The sequence below is a fragment of the Mobula birostris genome, chromosome 5 (genome assembly GCF_030028105.1).
Source record: "Mobula birostris isolate sMobBir1 chromosome 5, sMobBir1.hap1, whole genome shotgun sequence".
In the NCBI taxonomy this organism is placed as follows: Eukaryota; Metazoa; Chordata; class Chondrichthyes; order Myliobatiformes; family Myliobatidae; genus Mobula; species Mobula birostris.
In genome coordinates, this window is record NC_092374.1 from 114,349,740 (window position 1) to 114,376,735 (window position 26,996).

Below are 26,996 nucleotides of genomic sequence, written 5' to 3' on the forward strand. Positions count from 1 at the left end.
GTCGGTAGGCTGGTACCTTTAACCTTGTCTCAGAATTGCAAACTTTAATCCTACTCAAAGTTGCAAGAAACATCAGCAAAAGAACACTAAGCAGTGTGAGCTCACTTGAGCATGAAACTTCAACATAAATTTTGATTATCAATAAAATCATAATCAAGATATGTGCTGAGTCTTCTTAGGAGGATGACCCAAAATCAGCAGGCTCACAGTCTGCGTTCCTCATCCAAATTACATCCTATTTATAAGATTTATGAATAATTTAATCAGCATAGAAACAATACATTGAATTTTTCATTTTTCAATGATCTTTTATAAAAGAGATGTGATGAATATTGTAATCATGGGTTGTTTATAGGATATTGTATTATTAAGGAATTATTTCAAACAGATAACAGATATCATGAACCTGGCAACCACTTTCACTAGCTACTCCATAGAAACAAATGGCATTGTGAGGTCAAATCTCAAATTCACTCTGTGTGTGTGTTTGGACATCATTCTTTACAGAGAAATTGACTGAGTTCAAGCTCATGGAAATTGTGTCTCTGCACCTTTTTTCAAAAGTGTGTACTAATCATTTGAATGAATAGTCTTTCCTTAGCTTCCACAAACCCTTTGACATAACCACACCGGTGAAATTTTCTTAATTTTGCTTCTTCTTCTGAGCTGAATTCTGATTTATTTCCCTGCTCTGTGACTGGAAGGTTATTTGTTCTCTCTCTCTCTCTGTTTTTGCTAACTTACATCTTCTTCCTCAGTGTCTTTTACAATGGCAGATTTCTGATAGGTAACTACTAGTTTTTTGTCATGTCAATTGAGAAAATTACAGAATGGCTAGGCCCATGGGGATTGTTGAAAATTCTTTAAGATCATTCACATGGTCGCTGGCATCTTAAAAACAATCTTTTGGGTGTTTTATTGGAAGACTATAATTCTAGTAAAGTCACAGGCCCTTTCTGTTTGATGCGTGCTAGAAAGGGAAGTTCAATTGTGGCCAGTTATCTTTGATCATAGAGCTTCAATGACCTCTCCTGCATTGTAGAGTCTGACAAATTATGGGGTGTTTTACACATATTCTCTATGTTCTGGAAGATGCTGACTTAACGTAGTTAATTGATACAGTCATCTTAACACCCTGACTGTACTGTTAACATAGGGCAAACCCTGCACCCCTCCTCTTCCCCCTCACACCAAACAAATTGTCCCAAGCAGCAATTTTATTGAAGGCCATGACCTCTAACTTCCAGTTCCTTCTAACTACTTCCATACCCTTGCCCTGAGTGCCCTAGACTGACTAATACTGGTCTTCTATTGTACCTCTGTGACCCTCCTCACTGCACTGATGGGGTCTTTCGTTAACACCCTAGGGCTTGGACTTTGGGTACTGCTCAGGTTTGGGGTGGTTGGTCTAAGGCCAAGCACACTGGAAGCATATTTAGGCTATTGTTCCTCACTGAAGTTTGTGCAACAAATAATTCAATGAACAACCTGGGAAATGTGATCTCCTGCTTCTCTGACACTTCCATCCAACAGCTTGTTGAACTCTGTGTGGCCTCTGCTCTTTTCCCCAGACTCACTGCATTGTAAGAATAATGTCAATGAACACACGCATGTGTGACAGTGACTCTTCTGTAAAAATGTAGAAGGTAACAAAGATTTTTTGAACTCCTGCCAAACATCTCCCTGCTGGCTTCTGCAACCAGAAACAATTAAAGGAAGTCACCGATCCTTGTCGATTCTTAACAACAGCCAAAATAAATCAACCAGTGGTTAGACGGAGTGGCTGATGATTCTTTTAAATACTCCGAGTAAAGGTGGTGGAGATTCAGGGGACTGGTTACATTCTACTGTGTTCAGCAGTGTACATCTACGAGGGACAGGTAGTTGTACACGTGTGTTCTAATGCAGGGGATGTTGGTATTAAAGCAACACTCACAACACACTGGAGGAACTCAGCAGGGCGGGCAGCATCGGTGGAAACGAGTCGACGTTTCGGGTCGGAACCCTTCGTCAGGACTGTAGAGGGAAGAGGCAGAGGCCCTATAAAGAAGGTGGGAGGAGGGTGGGAAGGAGAAGGCTGGTAGGTTCCAGGTGAAAAACCAGTAAGGGGAAAGATAAAGGGGTGGGGAAGGGAAGCAGGGAGGTGACAGGCAGGAAAGGTGAAGAAAGAATAGGGGAAAGCACAATGGGTAGTAGGAGGAGGCGGAACCATGAGGGAGATGATAGGCAGCTGGGGGAGGGAGCAGAGTGAAATAGGGATAGAGGAAGGAAGGGGGAGGGAATTACCAGAAGTTGGAGAATTCTATGTTCATACCAAGGCGCTGGAGACTACCTAGACAGTATATGAGGTGTTGCTCCTCCAACCTGAGTTTAGCCTCGTCATGGCAGTAGAAGAGGCCATGTATGGACATATTTGAATGGGAATGGGAAGCAGAGCTGAAGTGGGTGGCTACCGGGAGATCCTGTCTGTTGTGTTGTGAGTGTTGTTTTGATCCCATCATCTGCATCTGCAGATTATTTTGTGTTTATGTTGGTATTAAAACTGTTTTTCATGCTGTTTGACATAATGATTTCCAAAGTATGTCCAGTTCCCATGGGCAGACTGTGGAATTCTGGGGGAGCCCATTTAACACCTGCAATTTGCAGCATTCTGGTACAATTCAATCAGGGTCTCATATCCGTCCTTTAAGATGCTGAATTTAGCTTCCAAAAATCTCACCTCAAGCAGCAGAAAACAAAAAAATTGATTGGGGGAATTTATTTTGGTTGACATCAATCCAGCCGCCTTTTATGCAGGAGTCACATATGAAGTGTGACTGAGACAAATAGTTCATTTTATAGTAATTCAAAGACAAAAGTGCTCTCTGTTGTTGAGTTGTTTTCTTCTTATAAGCTGTGGAGAATGGCGAACCTGAATTTTCCAAACATGCATTACATTGGCACCAACTCTGAGAAAATCAAATTAATGGTATTTGTGTTGAATCCACGGTAATGCAATATTAATTCAAGGTTTAGATTTGTGAGTAATAGGTTTTTAAGTTGTGGGCATGCTCTGTTGGCATTGGAAGCATGGCTACCCAGCACAATCATCGCTGATTTGATTTGACGCAAACAACGCATTTCCCTGTTTGTTTCAATGTACCTGTGACAAATGAAGCTAAGCTTTGATCAAATCTCTCCAAAATCCGAATTTTGGTTTAAGCACAGGCTGGAAACCCTACCCCTGTGATGTACCATTGTTAATTACACTGTTTTGGGTGCCGGTTTCATAAAATTGTGGAATTAATAAATACAAGAAGAAAGGTTACAGCAATGTGTAAAATAATTGGTAATTAGTAAAATATATAGTGTTTGCTTTATGCAAATGGTAAAATGGCAAAATTTTTCAGCTCCTGTCTGTCACTGGTGTGCTAGCTTGGCACCAGTTTGTGAGTTCAAGTTCTACAGTAGAACTTGAAGGCCTAAACTGGGTAAAATTCCCACAATGGTATGGTAGCATTATGTGAACATAAGCTCTGTCCTTCACACGACAGGTTGAATTGAGCCCACTTCTGTATTGTTCAATAGCTGGTAAGGTTCCCAACATAGTCAAGACATTATTTAAAAATGTCCTCTTTAATCCTGTTTCCTCTTGGGACATGAAGCTGATGCTGCACTTTCCACTTCTAGCAGTAAGACCATATACGGATAGTAATTTTTTTATTTGCATGTGGAAATCCTTTCAGTAGTAAGCTGCTGTTTGATAATTAAACTTTATCAAGCTAATGTGCTGTTATGCATTAAATGCTTAGCAGCTTACATTGGTAAATGCTAATTCAAGTATTTCCCTTATTTGTCTTTATACTATCTCAAGGAAGTTTGGAATTCGAAACTAAGCAAGTTGTGAATCTTTGACAGAGATTTAAGTACAGATTACTTCTGAAAAATTGTGCTCAGTTTTATGCTTCAGATTTAGGTGAAGCTATGTTGTTCTTGAACAGAGAATGCTATAATCACATAAAATAACAATCAGCATTCAAACAACTGAATTATAAGGGCTAACTGTGAAGACATGCAGTCGGCCCTCCTTATCCACGAGTTCTGCATGAGTGAATTCAACCAACCGCGAATCGAGAAAACCCGGAAGTGCTCTTTCAGCACTTGTTGTTCGAGCATGTACAGACTTTTTTTTCTTGTCATTATTCCCTAAACAATACAGTATAACAATTATTTACATAGCATTTACATTGTATTAGGTATTATAAGTAATCTAGAGATGATTTAAGTATATGGGAGGATGTGAGTAGGTTATCGTGGATCGGGATTAAAAAAAACGGAAGTTCTCTTACTAAGTAAGTCGGTACAGGTATATCCGGTATTATTTAGCGTCAGTTAGTCAAATGTTTGTCTTAGTATGTAGTATATATTTCACCTTTCTATGCATATAAAACACTTAAGAAACGTATGTTTCAGCGCCGGGCTCGGAAACGGAAATTCCCCAGTCTGATCCAGTGACAGACCACTCCCGAGCGTGCTGTCCATCTCTGCCGGGTTGATGTGAGGATCAAAAACTCAAAACCCCAACACCCAATAATTAAACCGCTGTGTTGCTTAGTAATAATTGTAGCTTTCATCGGGGCAGGGCCTTTCTCACTTTATCCTTTAAAATTGTTCCGATCATTGACCGACTGTATCCTAATGCTTTTCGAATGACCGATGGTGTTTCACCTCTTTCCGATCGCTTTAATATTTCCATTTTATTTTCAATCGTGATCGTAATTATTTTCATGAACAGAAACACTGCGGATTCAGAGCTCCGCCGCCGGGTCCTAATGTCCACCGCACTAAGACAGGTTAAATAAAGTCTGGGGTTCTGCTGGGTCCTAAGGTCCACAGTATTGAGACAGGTTGAATAAGGGACTTGAGCATCCGCATTTTTTGGTATCCGTGAAGGGTCCCAGTACCAATCCCTCGCGGATAAGGAGGACCGATTGTATTGTACTTCTTAGAGTTTAAGGTTGAGTGGTCACCTGGGTAATTAAAAGTATGTGTAGAATCAAAAATGTAAAAATGATTTCCTCTGATAACACGACACTCAGAATAGAAGTAAGTGCACGATCTTAAAATTGATGTTTTGCAGAATAGGAGTGGAATTAGCAAAAGGGAATAGAAATGGAAGTCTGGAGAATTCCCAGAAAGCTGTAATGTTGGAACAGTGCATTATGGTAGACCGGTAATAGTGGAGAGAATCAGGATCTGTGAAAAAAATGAGCAACCACAGGCTCCTCAGCAGTCACTATCAGGTCATCTGTGATCTGGTCCAATATTGGAACAGTGTGGAAAAGAATGGCCCGTTCATGTTCCTATGTTTTTAAATTCTAAAGGTTGCATTGTTTTCCATATGTAGAGTAGTTTCATCTAAATGTAAGGATTTTCCTTTTCTGTTTTTTTATATAGATGAAGTAGTATCTGATGAATTGTGCAAGGAGTCCTCTGTTCCTAGTCGCAGGACATGTGAGGTGCAGTGTCCTATTGACTGTGTCCTCAGTGAATGGTCAGAATGGTCAGACTGCTCACGCTCCTGTTCCAGCAAGAACTCAGAAGGAAAGCAGAGCAGAACCAGATCCATTGTCGCAATTGCTGGAGAAGGTAAGTGTGTCTGCATCCACAACATTGGCAGCAGGACCTCTCATTATGAATGTGGTCCGATTATAATTCTGTCCGTAAAGATGCATTGCCACCCTATGGTGCAGAAGAGTACAGTTAGTAATTGTGGTAATAACTTAAACTCATCTAGACTGCTTTTCATGATTACAGCCAATAATATAGCAACAATTAAATGATGCCAATTACAAGAAGTTAAAATCTTTACTTTTCAGAAGAACAGTGCCTTCAAAAAGTATTCAGCTCCCAACCCCTTGGTCACATAAATGAGTATTACAACCAGGGATTTTGATGAATTTAATTGAGATTTTTTATTTGTGAATCACATGCTATTTTTTCACTGTAGACCCCGGAAAACAGGGGAAATTGCAAGGCATGAAAAACTAATAATCCAAAAATTGATATGTCAGTATTTCAAAAGTTTTCATCCCTCTTTGCTCAGTACTTAGTTGAACCATTTCTTACAGCTCTTTTGGGAGAGTCTATATTAGTTTTGCACAATGTGTTGAAACAAGATTTGTCTATCCTTACAAAATTGCTCAAGCTGTGCCAGGTTAGTTGGAGAGCAGCAGTAGACAGCAACCTTGAGGTCTTGCCAGTGACGTTCGATCAGGTTAAGGTCAGGACTCTGACTGGGTCACTCAAGAACATCAATTTTCTTCATTTCAAACTATCGATTGTTGCTCTGGCAGTGTGCTTTGGGTTGTTGTCCTGCTAAAAATTGTACCTCCTCCCCAGTTTAAGCTTTCTGGTAGAGGCTAGCAGGTTTTTATCCAGGATCTCTCTGTATTTAACAGCATTCATCTTCCCATCAACCCTGACCAGATTTCCAATCTCTGCAGCTGAAAAGCATTCCCATAGCATGCTACCTCCATCCTACTTTACAGTAGTGATGATGTTACCTGGCTGATGCAGAGTATTAGATTTACGCCACACCTACTGCTTAAAGTTGAGGCAAAAAAGTTACTCTTTAGTCTCAGCTGAACACAAGACCACCCAAACCTTTACAATACCTTCTAAGTGATATTTTGCAAAGTCTTTATGGGCAAGAATATGCTTTTTTTTTTAGCCAGGGACCCTTCCTTGCCACTCTTCCATAAATACCTTTTTTGTGCAAGGCCTTAGAGATTGTGGAGCTATGAACATCATATGCAGTTGCAGCTACTGACTTCTGCAGCTCAATCAGAGTGACTGTTGGCATCAGAGTAGCCCTTACTCAGAAGTGCCATTCTTCTGCAGCGTTTAAGTTTAGAGGGGTGCCCTGACCTTGGCAGTGTGGCTGTGGTTTCATATTTTTTTTCACTTTTTCATGAAGGACTGCACTGAGCTCCAAGGTATGTTCAGTGCCTTTCAGATAGTCTTGTACCCTTCCCCAGATTTGTGCTTCTCTATTATCATTTCCCCAACTTGCTTGAATGCTCTTTTTTCTTTGTTTTGGTTTGGTCTGTTGAAAATCTACGCGACTGTTGGACCTTAGAGTCAGAGTCTTATGAATTCATTGAAAACAGGTGATCCACTAATTTTCTACATCAACAAGTTTAGCATAGTAATTACAAAGGGGATGAATACTTTCTCGGCTCAGGATTTTGGCTTGCAATTGTTGACAGGTTCTGGATTTTTCTTTTAATTTGACAAGATGCACAATGTTTTGTAGACTAGCTCAAAAAATCTTTCTTCAATATATTTCAAATTTAGAAAATAAGAGTAAAGTGTGAAAATAGTTGTGGGGGCTGAATACTTTTTCAAAGCATTGTATGTTTTAATGAAGATGATACTATTTAAATAAACAATGCTTGGCAGTGAAAGTATTTTTCAGTTTCATATTTTGCTACCATGGCTTATATTGTGAAATAGTTGCTTTACTCTCAGGAAAGAGGCCATTTTATTAGATACACCTGTACACCTACTCGTTAATGTAAATATCTAATCAGCCAATCGTGTGACAACAACTCAATGCATAAAAGCATGCAGGCACTGTCAAAAAGTTCAGTTGTTATTCAGACCAAACATCAAAATGGTGAAGAAATGTGATCTAAGTGGCTTTGACCATGGAACAATTGTTGGTGCCAGATGGGGTGGTTTGAGTATCTCAGAAACTGCAGATCTTCTGTGATTTTCACACACAACAGTCTAGAGTTTGTAGAGAATGGTGCAAATAAAATCCAGTGAGCAGCAGTTCTGAGTGTGAAAATGTCATGTTAATCAGAGAGATTAAAAGAGATTAGCCAGACTGATTCAAACTGATACTAAAGTGGTCACTAAGTGTATGTTACATTAGAAATGCCCAAATGATGAATGGGCCATCAGTTACATTCTAACATTCACAATGCTGCTAACTTAAAAATCCCAGTCAACAGCGTGTGCAACTGTTGTGTGCAATACCTGATCTTTTTAAGCAAATGAACATTTGAATTTAGAGAACTAATATTTTTCTACGATGTATGCACTTCATGGAAAGAATGTCTCAAAGCATTTTAAAATCAGGGAGTGAATGTTAATCATAAGAAGTATATGCAAACCTTAAGTTGCAGTGACCAATTGCTTGATTTCAATTCCTATGTACATTGACAAATTCAGTATATAATATTTTGATCTCATAATTTTTCCATGGTGCGATAGTATTGACAATGCTTTGACAATTTCTTCCCTGATTCCTGTCTGAACATTCTGAGCTATAGGAATGATTTCTGGATATGTTCATGGTTTGATTTCAGTTACTATTCTCCTTTACTTCTGTTCTGTTCAGAATTTATAATTTGCCTGTAACCTGTATCATTGACCCTATGACCATAAACTATAAAAATAACTCCTGAGTTGGAACAAATGCAGCCAAGGTCCCAGCTGAAATTCAAAGAAACAGCATCTGAAACTACAGTTCCGTCACAGCTCATAACCCCCTGTAACCTGACTGCTGCTTGATTTAGTAGTTAAGCTATTTTTGAACTTGCAAGTAATTACAATTCTGCAACATCTGGAATGGCTTAGGAGCCTGCCGTTCTTTGCAATTATCTGTGTGTCATTTTTTTAAGGGCAATGTAGATTTTAGCTATGTGATTGGCTGAGAGATTATAGGATTAAACAAATATAGCACACAATTACATCAAGGGACAAAAAGTGGGCAATAAAACAGAAAATGATAAATAAAATTATGTTGAATGTGTAATCTAATGAATTCAATGCATGTATTGAGGATATTCCATTTTATTGTTTGCTTTAGTGAATACGTTCATATAATAATTTATCATGAGTGACAACAGAAAGTGATGATGTACACATTGGGTTTGTAAATAAAACCTTCTTGGAGAATCAACAAGGTGAATATCTTATCATGAGCAATAATTCAGCTAGTTAAGACTGAATCATGCAAACCACAGCAGGCCCACACCTCTATCCTAATCTTGAGTATTAGTTGATCTTATCAGAGTAGTACTAATAATATTTTAGTAATCTTGAGTATATATTGGTTGATTAAGTGTGCTTGTTTAAATAATTAATTAAGGGTTGCATGTGGAACTGGGTTGATTGTGAGCACCATCGTACTGCCACGTGATACGTGTGCACTTCACCTAAGTAACCTCGAACTGCCTGTTATACCAACAGCGTCTACTTTATTAGATACCTCGTGTACGTGCTGAGTGAACATTTGTGGTCTTTTGCTGCTGTAGCCCCTCTAGTTCAAGGTTCGATGTGTTATGCATTCAGAAATGCTCTCCTGCATGCCAATGTTGTAATGTGTGGTTATTTGAGTTGCTGTTGCCTTCCTGTCAGCCTGAACCAGTCTGGCCATTCTCCTCTGACCCCTCTCATTAATGAGGCATTTTTGCCCACAGAACTGCTGCTCATTGGCTGTTCTTTTTGCTTCTCACACTATTCTCTGTAAGCTCTAGAGACAGCTGTGCATGAAAATCACAGGACATCAGCAGTGTCTGAGATATTCAACCCAGCCTGTCTGGCACTAACAATCATTCCATGGTCAATGTCACTTAGATCTCATTTCTTCCCCATTCTAATGTTTGGTCTGAACACCAACCGAACCTCTTCATTATGTCTGTACGCTTTTAAGCATTGAGTTGTTACCACATGATTGGATGATAAGTTAAATACATTAACGACCAGGTGTACATGTGTGCCTATGAAAGTAGACACTGAGCGTATTTTGGTGCCTTGTTCAGTGCTCATGATGTCCTCCCAAGAAGGAGGGTGTTAATAGACTCAGCACTGAAAGCTGCTGTTTTCCTAAGCTTTAGGACACTCTCTCACCTGGTGATGTTTCTATGGCAACAAGAAGGGACAGCAGATTCCATCATATCCAAAGGAAGGCAAGGACGTGATAGTCTGAAGGGTTCACTTCTCTGCTATAGAAATTGATGTTGCTAAGGTGGAGAGGCTATGGTATCCAAGCACACCGTCAACACATGAAGCTGGTGTTGCTTGTCCCAGAGCTGGCTGCACTGACCACGCAACACTGAGTGGTTGCCTTAATCACTCATACTCAACACCACTTCCCACAGATAGCCTATTCGCCTGCGCTGTCAGGCAATTCATTGCTGTTGGGCTGTCAGCAGAGGGCAGGGATCCACATCAGGTTCCTAGAGCATCAGTATGTGTTGTACAGCCTGAAAGGATGTTATTTTTAATGTCGGGCCAGTACATTCCCCGAATGTTCAAACTGCAGGACAAAAGTTCAAAGTACATATATGTCACTATATGCAACCCTGAGATTCATCTTATTGCAGGCATATTCAATAAATCCATAATAGGATAATAACCATTATAGAATCAATGAAAGGCCACTCCATCTTGGGGGTTCAACCAATGTGAAAAAGACAAAAAAACTGTGCAAATATAAAAAGAACAAAATAATAGTAATAAATAAATAAGCAATACATATCAAGAATATGAAATGAAGAGACCTTGAAAGTGAGTCCATAGGTTGTGCGAACACTTAGTGATGAGGCAAGTAAAGCTGACTGAAGTTATCCTCTCTGGTTCAGGAACCTGATAGTTGAGGAGTAATAACTGTTCCTGAACGTGGTGGTGAAAGTCCTGAGGCTCCTGTACCACCTTCCTGATGGCAACAGTGAGAAGAGAACATAGCCTGGGTGGCTGGGGTCTCTGATGATGGATGTTGTTTTCCTGCGACAATGTTTAATATGGATACGCTCAATGAGGGGAGAATTTTTCCTATGATGGACAGGGCTGTATCCACTACTTTTGTAGGATTTTCCATTCAGGGGCATTGGTGTTTGAATACCTGGCTGTGATACAGCATGTCAATAAACTCTTCTCTACACATCCAGAGATGTTTGTCAAAGTTTGAGATGTCATGCCAAATCTTTAAAAACTTCTATGGAAGTAAAGGCTCTGTCATTGTAATTGTACTTACATACTGGGTCCAGGTCAGGTCCTCCAAAATAATAACACCAAAGAATTTAAAGTTGCTGATCCTCTCCATATCTGCTCCTCTGATGAGGACTGGCTCATAGATCTCTGGTTTTCTTCTGAAGTCAATAATCAGCTCCTTGATCTTGCTGACATTGAACAAGATGTTGTTGTTATGGCACCACACAACTAGATTTTCAATCTCCTTCCTATATACTGATTCATCACCATCTTTGATTCAGCATATGACAGTGGTGTCATCAGCAAATTTGAGTATGGCATTGGAACAGTGCTGAGCCAAAAATGTCAAGAGAGTAGAGCAGGGGTCTAAGCGCAAAGCTTTATGTTGCACCGGTGCTGATGGAGCTCGTGGAGGAGATGTTCTTGCCAATCCAAACTGATCGGGGTCTGTAAGTGAGGAAATTGAGGATCCAATTACACAAGGAGGTATTGAAGCCAAGGTCTGGGTGCTTGCTGATTAGTTTTGAGGGGATGTTAGTATTACGTGGCAAGCTGTAGTCAATAACGGGCATCTTGATGTATGCATCTTTGCTGACCATAAGACAGGAGTAGGATTAGGCTATTCAGCCCAACGAGTCTGCTCCGCCATTCCATCATGGCTGAACCCAGATCCCACTCTACCCCATACACCTGCCTTCTCACCATATCCATTGATGCCCTGATAGATCAGGAAGCTATCAACATACACCTTAAATATATGTACAGACTTGGTCTCCACTGCAGTCTGTGCAAAGCATTCCACAGATTCACTACTCTGTGGCTAAAAGGGTTCCTCCTTACCTCTATTCTAAAAAGTCACCACTCAATTTTGAGGCTGTGTCCTCTAGTTCTGGACTCCTCCACCATAGGAAACGTCCTCCCCACATCCACCCTATCTAGTCCGTTCAACATTCGGTAGGTTTCAATGAGATTGCTCCGCTTTCTTCTAAATTCCAGTGAATACAGGCCTAAAGCTGCCAAATGCTCCTCATATGTAAACCCCTTCATTCCCAGAATTATCCTTGTGAACCTTCTCTGCACTGTCTCCAATGCCAACACATTCTTTCTGAGATATTGGGCCTAAAACTGTTTATAATGCTCTAAGTACAGCCTGACTAGTGTCTTATAAAGATTCAGCATTATCTCCTTGCTTTTATATTTTATTCCCTTTGAAATAAATGCCGACATTGCATATGCCTTCTTTACCATAGACTCAACCTGTAAATTAACCTTCCAGGAGTCTTGTCCAAGGACTCCTTAGTCTCTCTGCTCCTCTGATGTTTGAACCTTCTCCCCATTTAGATAATAGTCTGCACTATTAGAACCATAGAACCATAGAACCATAGAAACCACAGCACAGAAACAGGCCCTTTGGCCCTTCTTGGCTGTGCCGAACCATTTTCTGCCTAGTCCCACTGACCTGCACACGGACCATATCCCTCCATACACCTCCCATCCATGTATCTGTCCAATTTATTCTTAAATGTTAAAAAAGAACCCGCATTTACCACCTCGTCTGGCAGCTCATTCCATACTCCCACCACTCTCTGTGTGAAGAAGCCCTCCCAATGTTCCCTTTAAACTTTTCCCCCCTTAACCCGTGTCCTCTGTTTTTTTTCTCCCCTTGCCTCAGTGGAAAAAAAGCCTGCTTGCATTCACTCTATCTATACCCATCATAATTTTATATACCTCTATCAAATCTCCCCTCATTCTTCTACGCTCCAGGGAATAAAGTCCTAACCTGTTCAACCTTTCTCTGTAACTGAGTTTCTCAAGTCCCGGCAACATCCTTGTAAACCTTCTCTGCACTCTTTCAACCTTATTTATATCCTTCCTGTAATTTGGTGACCAAAACTGAACACAATACTCCAGATTCGGCCTCACCAATGCCTTATACAACCTCATCATAACATTCCAGCACTTATACTCAATACTTCGATTAATAAAGGCCAATGTACCAAAAGCTCTCTTTACAACCCTATCTACCTGTGACGACACTCTTAGGGAATTTTGTATCTGTATTCCCAGATCCCTCTGTTCCACTGCACTCCTCAGTGCCTTACCATTAACCCTATATGTTCTACCTTGGTTTGTCCTTCCAACGTGCAATACCTCACACTCGTCAGTATTAAACTCCATCTGCCATTTTTCAGCCCATTTTTCCAGCTGGTCCAAGTCCCTCTGCAGGCTCTGAAAACCTTCCTCACTGTCTACTACACCTCCAATCTTTGTATCATCAGCAAACTTGCTGATCCAATTTACCACATTATCATCCAGATCATTGATATAGATGACAAATAACAATGGACCCAGCACTGATCCCTGTGGCACACCACTAGTCACTATTGTTTTTTTACCGAAATGCATTATGATACATTTCCCATCTACTAACATTTTGCCCATTCCTCCAATTTATCCAAGTCCTTCTGCAATCACATTGCTTCCTCAGCACTACCATCTTTGTATCATCCGCAGACATTGTCACAAAGCCATCAATTCCATTATCTAAATCATTGACAAACAATGTGAAAAGCAGCAGTTCCTATATTAAGCCCTGAGGAACACCACTAGTCACGGGCAGCTTTTATTCCCATTTGCTGCCTCTTGTCTGTCAGCCATTCTGCTATCCACGCCAGTATCTTTCCTGTAACACCATAGGATTTTGCCTTGTTAAGCAGCCTCATGTGAGGCACCTTATTAAATGCCTTCTGAAAATTCAGCTAAATTACATCCACTGCTTCTCAGTTGTCCACCCTGCTTGTTACTTCCTCGAAAAACTCTAACAGATTTGTCAAGTAGGATTTCCCTTTACAGAAACCATGCTGACTTTGAATTATTTTATCATTAGTCTCCAAGTACCTTAAAACCTCATCTTTAATAATAGACTCCAACACCTCCCCAACCACTGAGCTCAGGCTAACTGGCCTATAATTTCCTTTCTTTCGCATTCCTCCTTTCTTAAAGAGTGGAGTGACATTTGTAATCTTCCAGTCCTCTGAGACCATGCCAGAATCAAGTGACTCTTGAAAGATCATGACCAATGCACCCATTTTCTCTTCAGCAACCTCTCTCAGGACTCTGGGATGTAATGCATCTGGCCCAGCTGACTTATCCACTTTAAGACTTGAGTTTGCATCATACTTTTTCCTTTGTAATAGCAATGGCACTCACCCCTGCTCCCTGACACTCATGGACCTCTGACACACTGCTAATGTCTTCCACAGTGAAGACAGATGCAAAGTACCCGTTAACTTCATCTGCCAGTTCTTTGCCCCCCATTAGTACCTCACCAGCATCATTTTCCAGTGGTTCAATATCAACTCTCACCTCCCTTTTACTCTTTATATAACTGAAAAATCTTCTTGTATCCTGCTTTATATTATTGGCTAGTCTGCCCTGATAATTCATCTTTTCCTTGCTTATAGCATTTTAAGTTGCCTTATGTTAGATTTTGAAAGTTTCCCAATCATCCAACTTCCCACTCACTTTTGCTACCTTATATGCTCTTTCCTTGTCTTTTATTCAGTCCTTAACTTCCTTGTCAGCCACAGTTGCCTACCCCTGCCATTGAGAACTTCTTCCTCTATGGGACATATCAATCCTATACCTTGTGAACTATTCCCAAAAACTACAGCCATTTCTGCTTTGCCATCATCCCTGCCAGTATCCTCCTCTAATCCAGCTGGGCAAGTTCCTCTCTTTTGCCTCTGTAATTCCCTTTATCCATTGCAATACTGATACACATGAGTTATGCTTCTCCATCTCAAATTGCAGTATAAATTCAATGATGTTATGATCACTGCCTCTTAATGGTTCCTTTATGTTAAGCTTCCTAATAAGATCTGGGTTATTACACAACACCCAATCTGATATAGCCTTTCCCCGAGTAGGCTCAAGCACAAGCTGCTCTAAAAAACCATTTCATAGGCATTCAACAAATTCCCTCTCTTGCGATCCGACACCAACCTGATTTTCCCAATCCGCTTGCATCTGTCCAGATGTTCCAGGGTTGAGTGAAGAACCGATGCAATGTCATCTGCTAGGGATGTTGCTTCGGTAGGCAAATTGGAGCGGATCCACATTGCTTCTCAGGCAGGAGTTGATATGTTTCATTACCAACCTCTCAAAACACTTCATCACTGTGGATGTAACTGCTACTGGATGATGGTCATTGAGGCAGGTCACTATGTTCTCAACTCATCAGCCCTGAACTAAACTAATCAGGGCTTTGTGGAAAAATACCTCGTGAAATAAACAGGAACAAAGTTTCTAATATCAATACTATCAGCTAATGAACTACAGATGTGAATGTGTGGGGTGGGAGGATGTGGTATTGGCATATGACATAAAAGTAGTCAGTTTATTGGTCAGCAAACAAAATCAAATTACGCTGTAAAGTGGTTTAAAGAACAGAGGAAGCTATTACTGCAATTTCTCCCAGTAAAAGAAGAATGAATTCTGCAGAAAAATGATAACCTGCAGGATGTTAAAGACTGAATAAAAGACAAGGAAAGGGCATATAAGGTAGCAAAAGTAACCTGCAGGTAAATGCGGGTTCTTTTTTAACATTTAAGAATAAATTGGACAGATACATGGATGGGAGGCGTATGGAGGGATAGGGTCCATGTGCAGGTCAGTGGGACTAGGCAGAAAATAGTTCGGCACAGCCAAGAAGGGCCAAAAGGTCTGTTTCTGTGCTGTAGTTTTTCTATGGTTTCTATGTGAGTGGAGGATAATTAATTTAAATAATGTGCATAGGATAAATCTTGGTGATAAAATCATAGACTGTAGGTTTGATCGACAGGAGAACTATTATTCACCTGTATTCCATACGGCTAACTTTCTCACCAATTACAGTCAATAGGAAAACACTGACCATTAGTATTCCAATCAGCTTACAGCAATGCATTTCAATAGCGCCATTCATTCAAACAGATGCAGTTAAATGAATTAGAGCTATTCTGCAGATCTGGCATTTGTCTGGTTACATTTCCCTCTTTCCACTGTTGAGAGAATGTAACAGTCTCATTATTGGCACCACCCACAGGACCTCATCCATCATCCACAAAAATGCTGTGTTTTTTCTTGAAGACAAAATATCAGCCACGGCATACCCACTTGGTCCAACATATTTTGTCGGAGAACAATTGTTCAGATTGCACGAATGGTTTTCTTACAGTGAGGCATCCTAATCTAATAAGTCTTTTAAGTGTCAGTGTATAGTTACTGTGCCATCTGAGTAAACTGCTTAGAACTATATGATGTTTTCAAAAAGAGCAGGAGATCCTTGCAGTAACAGTATTGCTTTTAAAGATTTTTCGTGCCTGGTTATTCATCAAAATGAGGGACAACAATGGCTGAGCTGAAGCATTTTCTTCCTTAAACAGAAAGAGGAAAATAATCTGTTCTCTCCTAGACAAAAAAAAAGTAGACAACATTGCAGTTGTTAGGTTCTATAGTAAGTTTGTTTCACACATGGGAAGAGAAAAATAATAATTTGCAAGCCGTACAGAAGCATTTCAAATCAATGTCCGAAGCAAGTTAATAACATACCACATACAGTGAAATGTTTTACCAATTATATGTTCAATGTTATACAAATTTAAAAAGTAAGCTTGCTTTTGTAACTTAAAATAAAACTTGAAAAATAGATTTTATATTTTTACTGCACTCCCTGAACTGTTTTATTGTGTCTTTTGATTCCATTTAAAAACCTCCTTAAATGAACATCATAAGGCAGCTCTTTCACCTAGGTGGCAACTTGTTTGCTAGACTTGGTTGGATTTCTCTGCATAATTCCTAAATCCTGCATTTCTGCAGGGTTAAACCAGCAGAGACTCCATTCACTATGTCACCCATGGTACCAGTTATTCCTGCGCTGTCTGCTGATTTCCCTTAATTTCCCATGAGACAGGAAGAACTTCTGCGGATTTCTGAGCTGTCAGATTAGGATATCTGCCCACTGTGTCTGTACCAGCTACAAATTTAGGAAACCTGATGGCAACCATCAGTCAGAGTATTATGTACAGAAGTTGTTAAGGTCATATTTGAAATATTGTGTTCAGTATTGTTCACACTGTTATAGAAAGATGCTATTAAGCTAGAAAAACTGCAGGGAAACCTATGGAGATGTTGCTTGGACTGGAGACTGTAATGACTGTGCAGGGTGCCAAAGAGTGTTGGGCTCTGAGGTTTTTAGTGCACCTAAATTTGTCAATTGTTGTTTAATGACAGTCATTAATCGCTTAGAGTTCCTTACATTTTTCTTGAGTGAATTGCTGTTTTTATAATGCAGTCTCCTGGTGCTTTCTGTTTAAGGTTATGATAGGCTTGGGAATTCAGTGTTACTTGTATTATTTAAGCAGATGCCTGATCGGTGCTAATTGCAGGGTCCTAGTTTTGAGAATGTCATAGTTTCGTTCGGCCACGCCACTGATGATTCTCTGGAATTATCATGAATAAACTTTCTGTTGCCGTCTCTACATAGGAGTCTATCTTTCCTCAGCACAGGGTTTCGATATTGCCAGCAAACATTGTGACAGAGAGAGTGACTTAAGGAGAGAGGTTGAGCAGGTTGGGACTTCTTTCTTTGGAAAGTAGGAAAATGAGGGGTGACCTCATAGAGGTGCATAAAAAAATGAGGGGAATAGATATAGTCAATGTGCACAATTCTTTTTCCCAAGGTTAGGGAATCAAGGTGAAGGGTGAGAGATTTAATAGGAACCTGAGGGGCAAATGTTTTCACTCAGAGAGTGGTCAGTATATGGAATTTGATCAGTGATACTACCAACCTCCTTCCCCCGCTGATCCCAGCTCTCATCCGTGCCGATCTTCACCATCCCCTCCGACCTTCCCCTCTCTGAAGCGGACATCCTGTCCTCAGTAAGGGCCTCACTTTTATCCCCCTGCGCCCACACCTCAGTGAGCACCACGCCCACCATGACGCACAACTCTTCTTCTGCCACCTCCGTCTCCGCGCCTACTTCTTTGGCAAGGGCTCCCCACCCCGCACCGATGAACCTTACTCCTGTCTTCAACCCTCCTCCTCTTCCTGGACACACCACCCTGGTCTTCTGCCTGCTCTGGATCTTTTCATTGATAACTGGTGACAAGACATCAACCATCTCAGCTTCACCACTCCCCCCTCTAATTCTATCCTCACTCCTGCTAAACGCACTGCTCTCCACTCTGTCCGTACTCATCGTAAACTGACCATCAAAGCTGCAGAAAAGGGAGGTGCCGTAGCAATCTGGGGGCCTGACTTCTACCTCGCTGAGGCCAGGTGATAACTCTCAGATACTTCCTCTTACTTATCCCTCAAACAGGACCCTGCTAAGGAACACCAGGCCATTGTCTCCTACATCATCACCGACCTTATTAACTCTAGGGAATTCCCATCCTCTGCCACTGACCTCATAGTTCCCTCACCCAACCCCTCCCATTTCTACCTCCTACCCAAGATCCACAAACCTTCCTGTCCAGGTAGACCATTGTTTCTCCTTGTTGCTGCCTCAGCATACTTATATCTGCATACCTCGACTCAGTTCTATCCTGTTTGGTTCTGTCCCCTCCTACCTACACCTGTGACACTTGACATGCTCTTGATCTTTTCAATGATTTCTGATTCCCTGGCCCCAGTTGTCTTATTTTCACTATGAATGTCCAGTCCCTATACACCACCTCCATCACTACCACTCAGGGCCCAAAACAGTCCTTCCAGGTGAGGCAACACTTCACCTGTGGGTCTGTTGGGATTATCTACCATATCCAGTGCTCCTGGTGTGGCCTCCTGTATATCAGTGAGACGTGACATAGATTGGGAGACCACTTTACCGAGCACCTATGCTCTGTCAGCCAGAAAAAGCGGGATCTCCCAGTGGCCACCCTTTTTAATTCCACTTCCCATTCCCATTCCGACATGTCAGTACATGGCCTCCTCTACTACTGCGATGAGGCGATACTCAGATTGGAGGACCAACACCTGGGTAGCCTCCAATTTGATGGCATGAACATTGATTCCTCAAACGTCTGATAATTTCCCCCACCACCATTCCCCATTCCCATTTCCCTCTCCCACTTTATCTCCATTCCTGCCCATTACCTCCCTCTGATGCTCCTCCGCCTTCCCTTTCTTCCATGGCCTTCTGTTCCCTCCTATCAGATTCCCCCTTCCCTTGCCCTGTATGTCTTTCAACAAACAGCTTCCCAGCTCTTTACTTCACCTCTCCCCCTCTCTCGGTTTCACCTATCATCTACAACCTTGAACTTCTCTTCTTCTTTCTTCAGTCCTGATAAAGAGTCTCAGCCTGAAACATTGACTGCTTACTCTTTTCTGTAGATGCTACCTGGCCTGCCGAGTTCCTCCAGCACTTAGTGTGCGTTGCTTGGATTTCCAGCACCTGCAGATTTTCTCATGTTAGTATACGGCATGAGCTGCCAGAGGTAGCGGTAGGGGCAGGTAAATTAACAACATTTAAAAGGTACTTGGGAAAAATACGTGGATAAAGAGAAACATTCAGAATGCAGGGGAAATGTTTAGATGGCAATCTTGGCCAGCGTGGAGAAGTTGGGTCAAAGGATCCAGTGCTGCATTATATAACTGTACGATGACATCAATTCTACTGCTATGAGAAAGGTGAGCAGATCATATAACTTGTTTCAAGCCGGGTCAATTGAATTTATTTATTGCTCTTAGTTTTGTGTTACTATTTTTCATTTCCAAAAAATATGTTTATTTTGAAAAGCTTCTTGGCATTTTTGAATATTTGTCAAATGTGAAAGGCATTCAGTTTTGGAGACAGTCGCTGAACCTCGAAATAGGCCCTTTCAGGAAGCCCCAGCCCCTTTGGAATGTATCAGGTTACTTGCACTGAGGGAGGTCCGGGAGCAAAGTTTACAAGGGGAAAACTTCGCGGGAACTCGGCTATAACTGGAGCATCAGTTGTGTGTTGGAGAACAGGGAAGGTTCAGGCATAAAAGGGAGACGTTGCTTAGCGGAGCAGTCATCGATGGAGTGGTCTGAGTCAGTGCAGGAGCTAGATAAGTAGGTAACTATCAGAGAAAGGAAGGGTAAAGCTCAGATAGTAAAGAGCACCCCAGTAGGCATCCCCCTCAGTAATCATTATCTCATTTTGGATACTGTTGAGGGTAGTGACCTCACAGAGGATGGCCACAGCGATTGGGTCTCTGGCACTGAGCGTGGCTCCGTAGTGCAGAAAGAAGAGAGGAAGATGAGAAATGCAATAGTCATAGCTGATTCCATAGAGAGGGGTACAGACAGGAGGTTCTGTCAGCCTGATAGAGACACCCACATGGTGTATTGCCTCCCAAATGTCAGGGTACAGGATGTCTTGGATCAGATTCAGAGTATTCTGAAGGGAGACGGTGAGCTGCCAGGTGTCTTGGTACACGTTGGTACCAATGACATAGGTAGAAAAAGGGAGGAGGTCCTGAAAAGAGAATTCAGGGAGTTGGGCAGGAAGCTGAAAAGCAGAATGTCTAGGGTAATAATCTCAGGATTGCTGCCTGTGCCACGGGCTAACGAGCGCAAGAATAGCGTGATCAGGCATATTAATGCGTGGCTGAGAGACTGTGTGGTGGGCAGAGCTTTGCACTCGTTGATCACTGGGGCCTCTTCTGTGGGAGATACGACCTGTACAAAAAGAACACGTTACACCTGAACCCAACGACGTCCAATATCTTAGCAAGCAGTTTTAATAGAGCTGTTAGGGAGAGTTTAACCTGATTTGGCAGGGGGATGGGAACCGGAGTGATAGGGCTGAGGAAGGGAAAACAGAAATAAATCAAAGATAGCGTGCAACAGAGATGATGGAAAGGACAGGCAGGAGATGAGGCAAAATCACAGCCAGTGGGATGATTTACAGGCAATAGAGGCGTGGTCCAGTTGAAACAGAAGACAACAAATACTGGACAAATCTGAATATGTAGTGGCCCTGATGCAATCAGTTAAATATTCTCCATAGCAGATCTGTAGAAATTTGCAAGAGTGTTTGGTAACTACCAAGTCTCCTCAAACTCCCAAAGGAATATATTTGCTGTAGTGCCTTCTTTGTAACTGTATTAATACGTTGGGCCCAGGACAGAACTTCAGAGATGTTGACACAGAGGAACTTGAAACTGCTCACCCTTTCCACTGGTGATCCCTTATTGAGGACTGTGTACTCCCTAAACTTCTCCTTCCTGAAGTCCACAATCAATTTCTTGGTCTTACTGTCAAGGTTGTTGCTGTGACAACACTCAATCAGCTGATCTATCTTGCTCCAGTACGCCCCATCGTCACCATCTAAAACTGCTGAAAACAGTTGTAACATTGGTGAACTTAAAGATGGCATTTGACCCACACAGTCATGGGTCTAGTGAAAGTAGAGCAGTGGACTAAGCACGCATTCTTGAGGTGCACAAGACTTGATTGTCAGCAAGCAGGAGATATTATTTCCCATCTGCACCAACTGTGCTCTCCCAGTGATGAAATCAAGGATGCAGTTGCAGAGGGAGATACAGAGGCCCAGAGTTTGGAGCATGTTGATTATAACTGAGGCTATGAATATGTTGAACACTGTAATCAATAAACAGTAGCCTGATATAGGTATTGTTATTGTCCAGGTGATCCAAGGCCGAGTGGAGAATCAGTAAGGTTGCATCCACTATAGACCTATTGTGGTGTTACGTAACCAGCAACAATGAATATTAATTGAGACAGGTTTTATGAAAACAACCAAACATTTATTAAACACATAAGCAATAAGAAAAAAAAAACACAAAGGCAAACTTTAACCGGAGGTTAAACAGGTACGCAGCCATTCATCAACTCCACTTGGCTCTGGTTCTTAAAGCATTAAATGCGAAAACAGTTCTTAAAGCAATAACTTCGGAAGTCCAACAGTTTTACACATTCAATTGGGAGAGACTTCTCTAGAGAAGGATTTCTTCACTGACGCACCTTTACTGCTGGTTCTGTCCACAGGATTCCCGATGCCGAAAATAAACAGTTTAAATCGACTGACCTTAAATTCCTTTTAGAGAGAGAGAGAGCCTTTGTGCATGAACTCATTGCGCTATTGCAAGAGTTATCTCAATGCAGGTTCTCTTCAACGAAGACTCAATCAGGTCGATTCTTTATTAAACTGCCAAACGATGCCGGCTTCTCTCGATCCTTCACTTCAATGAATTCTTCACTCTCCTTTCAAAACTGTCGGAATTGAGTAAATTGGCACTTCCATCCACAAATTTCCAGTTCAAATACAATACCTTGTAAGAGAATGCACCTTCCGTTTTAAAAATGAAACTGTGTCACAAAAACAAACACGCAACAGAAACAGAGATTCAACACGTTCTACCTGGAAATCTACAAACTCAAAAACTAACTGCGTCACCTGAGTCGACCCCTATATAGTCACGGGGCACATGTCATCACGTGACCTCACATCGGCGGGAAAATCACATCAGGTGACCTCCAAAAGACCATTACATCATTCTCACAAAAAAAACAGATCTCCTTGAGCAAAGTGGTGATACGCAAATTGCAGTGGGTCCACGTTCTTGCTTTGGCAGGAGTTGATTCTGATCATGACCACCTCTCACAATAGATATAAGTACAACTGGGCAATAGTCATTGAGGCAACTCACTCTGTTCTTCTTGAGAACAAGTATGATTATCTCCCTTTTGAGTCATATGGGAACCTTTGAGTGCAGCAGTGAGAGATTGAAGATGTCCTTAAACACTCCTGTCAGTTGGTTAGCACAGATTTTCAGTGCCCTACCATCTACACCATCGGGACCTGATGCCTTGCGAGTGTTCACCCTCTTGAAGGATGTTCTATTGTCAGCCTCCAACACAGTGATCACCAGATGCTGCAGGGATTCCCACAGCTGTAGTTTAGTTCTCCCTTTCAAACTGTGCATAAAGTGTGTAGCCCCCCGGCCACCCTCAGGGTCGCTCGGCTCGCTGTCGTCTAGGGAGCCAACCCTCGGCCCCGCCAAACTGAGTAATTAGTTTCTGTGGATGCTGTGTGATGTACACCACCCTGCCCAAATAACAGACAATACACCAGATACGATTAAATGATTTACAGTTTATAGATATTACTGGAACAATATAATTAATAGAGAATAAAATATAAAAGGAAAATAAAAGGCGCCACACTTATCAAAGTTCAATTTCTTCGTGCACAAAACAGTTGGAACTCAAGAACCTTCTTCTTCACCCTGTGACCCCTCGGACCACCTTGACTGGCCTCCTGGGACCAACAATGGTGGTCGACCAGACGCTCCACATGAGTCCGTCTCCGTCTCCTCACCAAACGCCCTCCTTGGGGTCCAACCCCGTTAGTGGACATCACAGCACCTGGTTCATCCTCTGTCCCGCTCTCCTGCCTTCTCCCCCCAAACCCCGCGTATACAGTATCTTCAAATACACCAAAACCATAACAACTATCCCAATTGGTTCATAACATCCTCTTATCAGTAACATAATTCAACAAACTGCTAGTGAGAAGAATTTTCTCAGCGTTTAACATAACAAAGAAGCATTCCTAAGTATAACGTAACAAAGAAGCCATTTTAATTAGCCTACGCAGTAAAAGACAAAACCCCCTTACAAATGCATTGAGCTTGCCTGGGAGTGAAGCATCACAGCTATTCATGATGTTACGTTGCAACTTGGTGAAAGTAATGGTTTGTAAACCCTGCCAGAGCTGAAGTGTTTCTAATTTCAATCACAATTGGGTTTTTCTGCTCTTAAAGTTGCCTTCCGCAGGACGTACCTGGACTTCTTATACAGCTATGGATCACCAGTCACAGATCTAGCCCTCAGTAGACTACAAATCTCCTGGTTTATCCACGGCTTTTGGTTTGGGTATGCCCAATATGATCTTGAAGGTACAGATTCATCCACACGGGTCTTGATGAGATCAGTGACAACTGTGGAGTATTCATTCAGATTCGAAGATGAATATTGTACAATCCACCAACTCAGAGCAGTCTTGCATGCCTCCCTTCACCATACCTTCTTGGTCTTCATCATTGGTGCTGCGGTCTTTAATCTCTGCATATATGCTGGGAGTAAAAGTACAGCCAGGTGATCAGACTTTCCAAAGTGTGGGCATGGGATGGCACAGTAAAACTGTGATCAAGTGTGTTGGCTGCTCTGGTTCCACAGGTAATATGTTGTGGTAGTTGTTTAAGAGACTTCTTCAAGCTGATTTGGTTAAAATCTCCTGCAATGAAAAGTATCCAGGAGTGTTTTATGTCCGCAGATTACAGTGCTTAGCTCCTCCACTGCCTGCCTCATGTTGGCCTGAAGTGGAATGTACATTGCTACCAGGATTATGTCGGAAAACATCCTCAGCAGATAAAATGGATGACATTTGACAGCTAGATGATCTAGTTCAGTGGAGCAGGACTGAGACAGAACAGCCACATCAATGCACCATGATGAGTTAATCATGAAGCATACTGCACCTCCTCTACCTTTAAAAGACTCAGCTGTTCTGTCTTTGTGGTGGATGGTGAAACCCTCACGCTGTAGCGCTGCATCCAAAACGGTGGGAGTGAGCCATGTTTCTATGAAACAAAGTACACAGTAGTCCCTGATGCCCCTCTGGTCCTGAAATCTTGCTCTGAGGACTTCAGTTTTATTTTCCAGAGACTGTACATTTGCCAGCAGGATAATTGGGAATGGAGATCAAAGGCCTTTGTTTTTGAATTGTACCTGTAGAATGATTCATCTTCCATGTCTTCATTTTCTTAATGTAGAACTGCACTCACAACTTGAGCCTGCAGTCCAGGATCCATTGATATGACCAGATTTGAGTATTGATAGACACTTATAATTAAACTTTGCTTAAAACAATAAACCATCGTTACTAAATACTAGGCTTTAGATAAGTTTGAATTTTAGAGATTTAAAAATCATCAATGATTGTACAAGGAAGGGAGGTAGTTGCTGGCTATCAAAAACTAAGGGGTGTGATTTAGTGATGGGGTTTCCTCACTACATTGGCAGTGATCCTGTAACCATTTAGAGCACATTGTCAGTACTGGATAGTTTATGGCTGATTCGACTGAAGGTCCATGTTCAGATTAGGAAAGTGCATGTGTGGTACCAAGTGGAAGTAACTGGTTTCATCTCAATTATGGAGTACTTTCTGTTTTTCCAATAACATGAACTGTTGGCCACATTATCATTCCCAGGTTTTGCAATTTGCAGTCTAGCTGCTCATTATGGTTGTGAAGCAAAGCTCAAGAAACTTCTAAAATAAAGATCCAGTGCAATAGAGTATCTGAAAATGTATTTTTATTTATTTATTTTACAAATTCTCTGGATTGTTAAGTAACAGCTGCACTTTGGATACTGTAACTCATCAGGTTTTCTTAAAGTCTGCGTGGCAATCCCAAGGTTCCTGGTATTAGCCACTTTAATTCACCATGCTATTTCTAATGTGGTTTCCTGCAATTTTACGATGAAGCTCAAGGTAAGCTGGAGAATCAGCACTTTATCAAGTGCCAGGGCAGGTTATCGTCATCCAGTCTCAATACTGAATTTTATAGGTTCATGCAACTCACTTTCTCTACACCGAGCCAGTTCTGTTTTAGGCCATTAATCTAATATATCAGCTCAGTTCATCTCTCTCCAGTAATGTTGCCAGACCTGCAGCATTCCTCACATCTCTGCATTTCATAACTTTTATCTTCCTTTGCTTGGGTTTTTTCTCTCCAACATCCCTCGTAACTCGCCGTCTCTAATTACCCTAATTACCAAATAACTAACTGGTCTATCAACAAGATACCTTCATGTGCAACTTTTCTGCATGGGACCTCTAAACTCATTCTAATTCAGGTATTCCCTTTGTCTTATTCACTCCCTTTCCAAATGTTTCTGCAAGCTAAATCCAACTTATTTTTTCTCTTTTCCAGTTCTGATGAAAGGTCTTTGGCCTATTACATTAACTCTATTTCTTTTCTTCCACATATGCTGTCTAAATTGTGCAATGTCTCCAAAATATATTTTTTATTCCAAAATTTTTAGAAGTTAGGCATACAGTGTTTAATTTATCAGCAAAAATTGTCCTCTATTCAAAAGTCCCTATTCACCAATCTTGTTAACTTGTGCATTATTCTTTTCCATTCAAAGAGAGAGGTGGCTGTGACATTTGACAGTCTTGTTCTAAGTTTTGCTGTGTATAGAAAATGTATAGAGACAAATTAAATTAACTTTTCAGGTCCAAATCAATTATTTTCTTTTTCTAAACACTAATATTAATTTGCATCTACTGATATAAAAATCGTTAAATGAATTTGTCTCTCTATTGATGCTGCCTGACCTAATACATCTCACAGATTCACATTATCCATTGTATTTTGCTTTTGCATCATGCTGAGTGTCTTTGCCAGTGTAAGGTCAGGTGTAATTTCTGCATTAGTATTAGTATAGCTTGTGTAAGATAATCAATTATATTTCTATGTATCCTCAATGGTACATGTTTTCACTGGTGTGAATTACTACCAGCTGAGGCTGAGAACAGTGCTAATCTCTTTTTTTCACAGAATCTTGGGAAAAGTGAAGCCTGTGGGACTTTAGGAAAGTCTCCAGCCTATTAATGGATTATTAAACCACATAATGGTTATTAAGGTGCTAAACAAACACTTGTATCCTTTTAATGAGCCATTGAACCACACGTGTATAACTTTGTTAATAGGTTAAGGATCTACCAACCCATGCAGTCACAGCTTATTAGGCTGCTTAAAGGAAGCTAAGCATCTGTAATTTGATAGAATATATAATTTGTTAGTTGTTATTTAAATATAGACACTTTAAATATATACCTATCATTTTGAAGGCTATTTGATTACACACCTGTAATTTGTTCAGTTACTTAAAATATCTGTGACCATTTAATAATCTATTTTAATTTGTATCTATAACCTGTTGATGTAAAATATAAATACACAAT

The 26,996-nt window shown here is 41.1% G+C and overlaps 1 protein-coding gene across 6 annotated transcripts in view; it reads left to right on the forward strand.

The window, feature by feature from the left end:
* The window catches only part of thsd7ba (thrombospondin, type I, domain containing 7Ba), a 1,047,195-nt gene that overhangs the window by 602,151 nt on the left and 418,048 nt on the right, over positions 1–26,996 (forward strand). For all 6 annotated transcript variants that reach the window (XM_072258592.1, XM_072258590.1, XM_072258595.1 and 3 more), the window contains one exon: positions 5,437–5,628. In XM_072258592.1, coding sequence (XP_072114693.1) covers positions 5,437–5,628 — 192 coding nt within the window. The remainder of the gene's footprint in view (positions 1–5,436; positions 5,629–26,996) is intronic.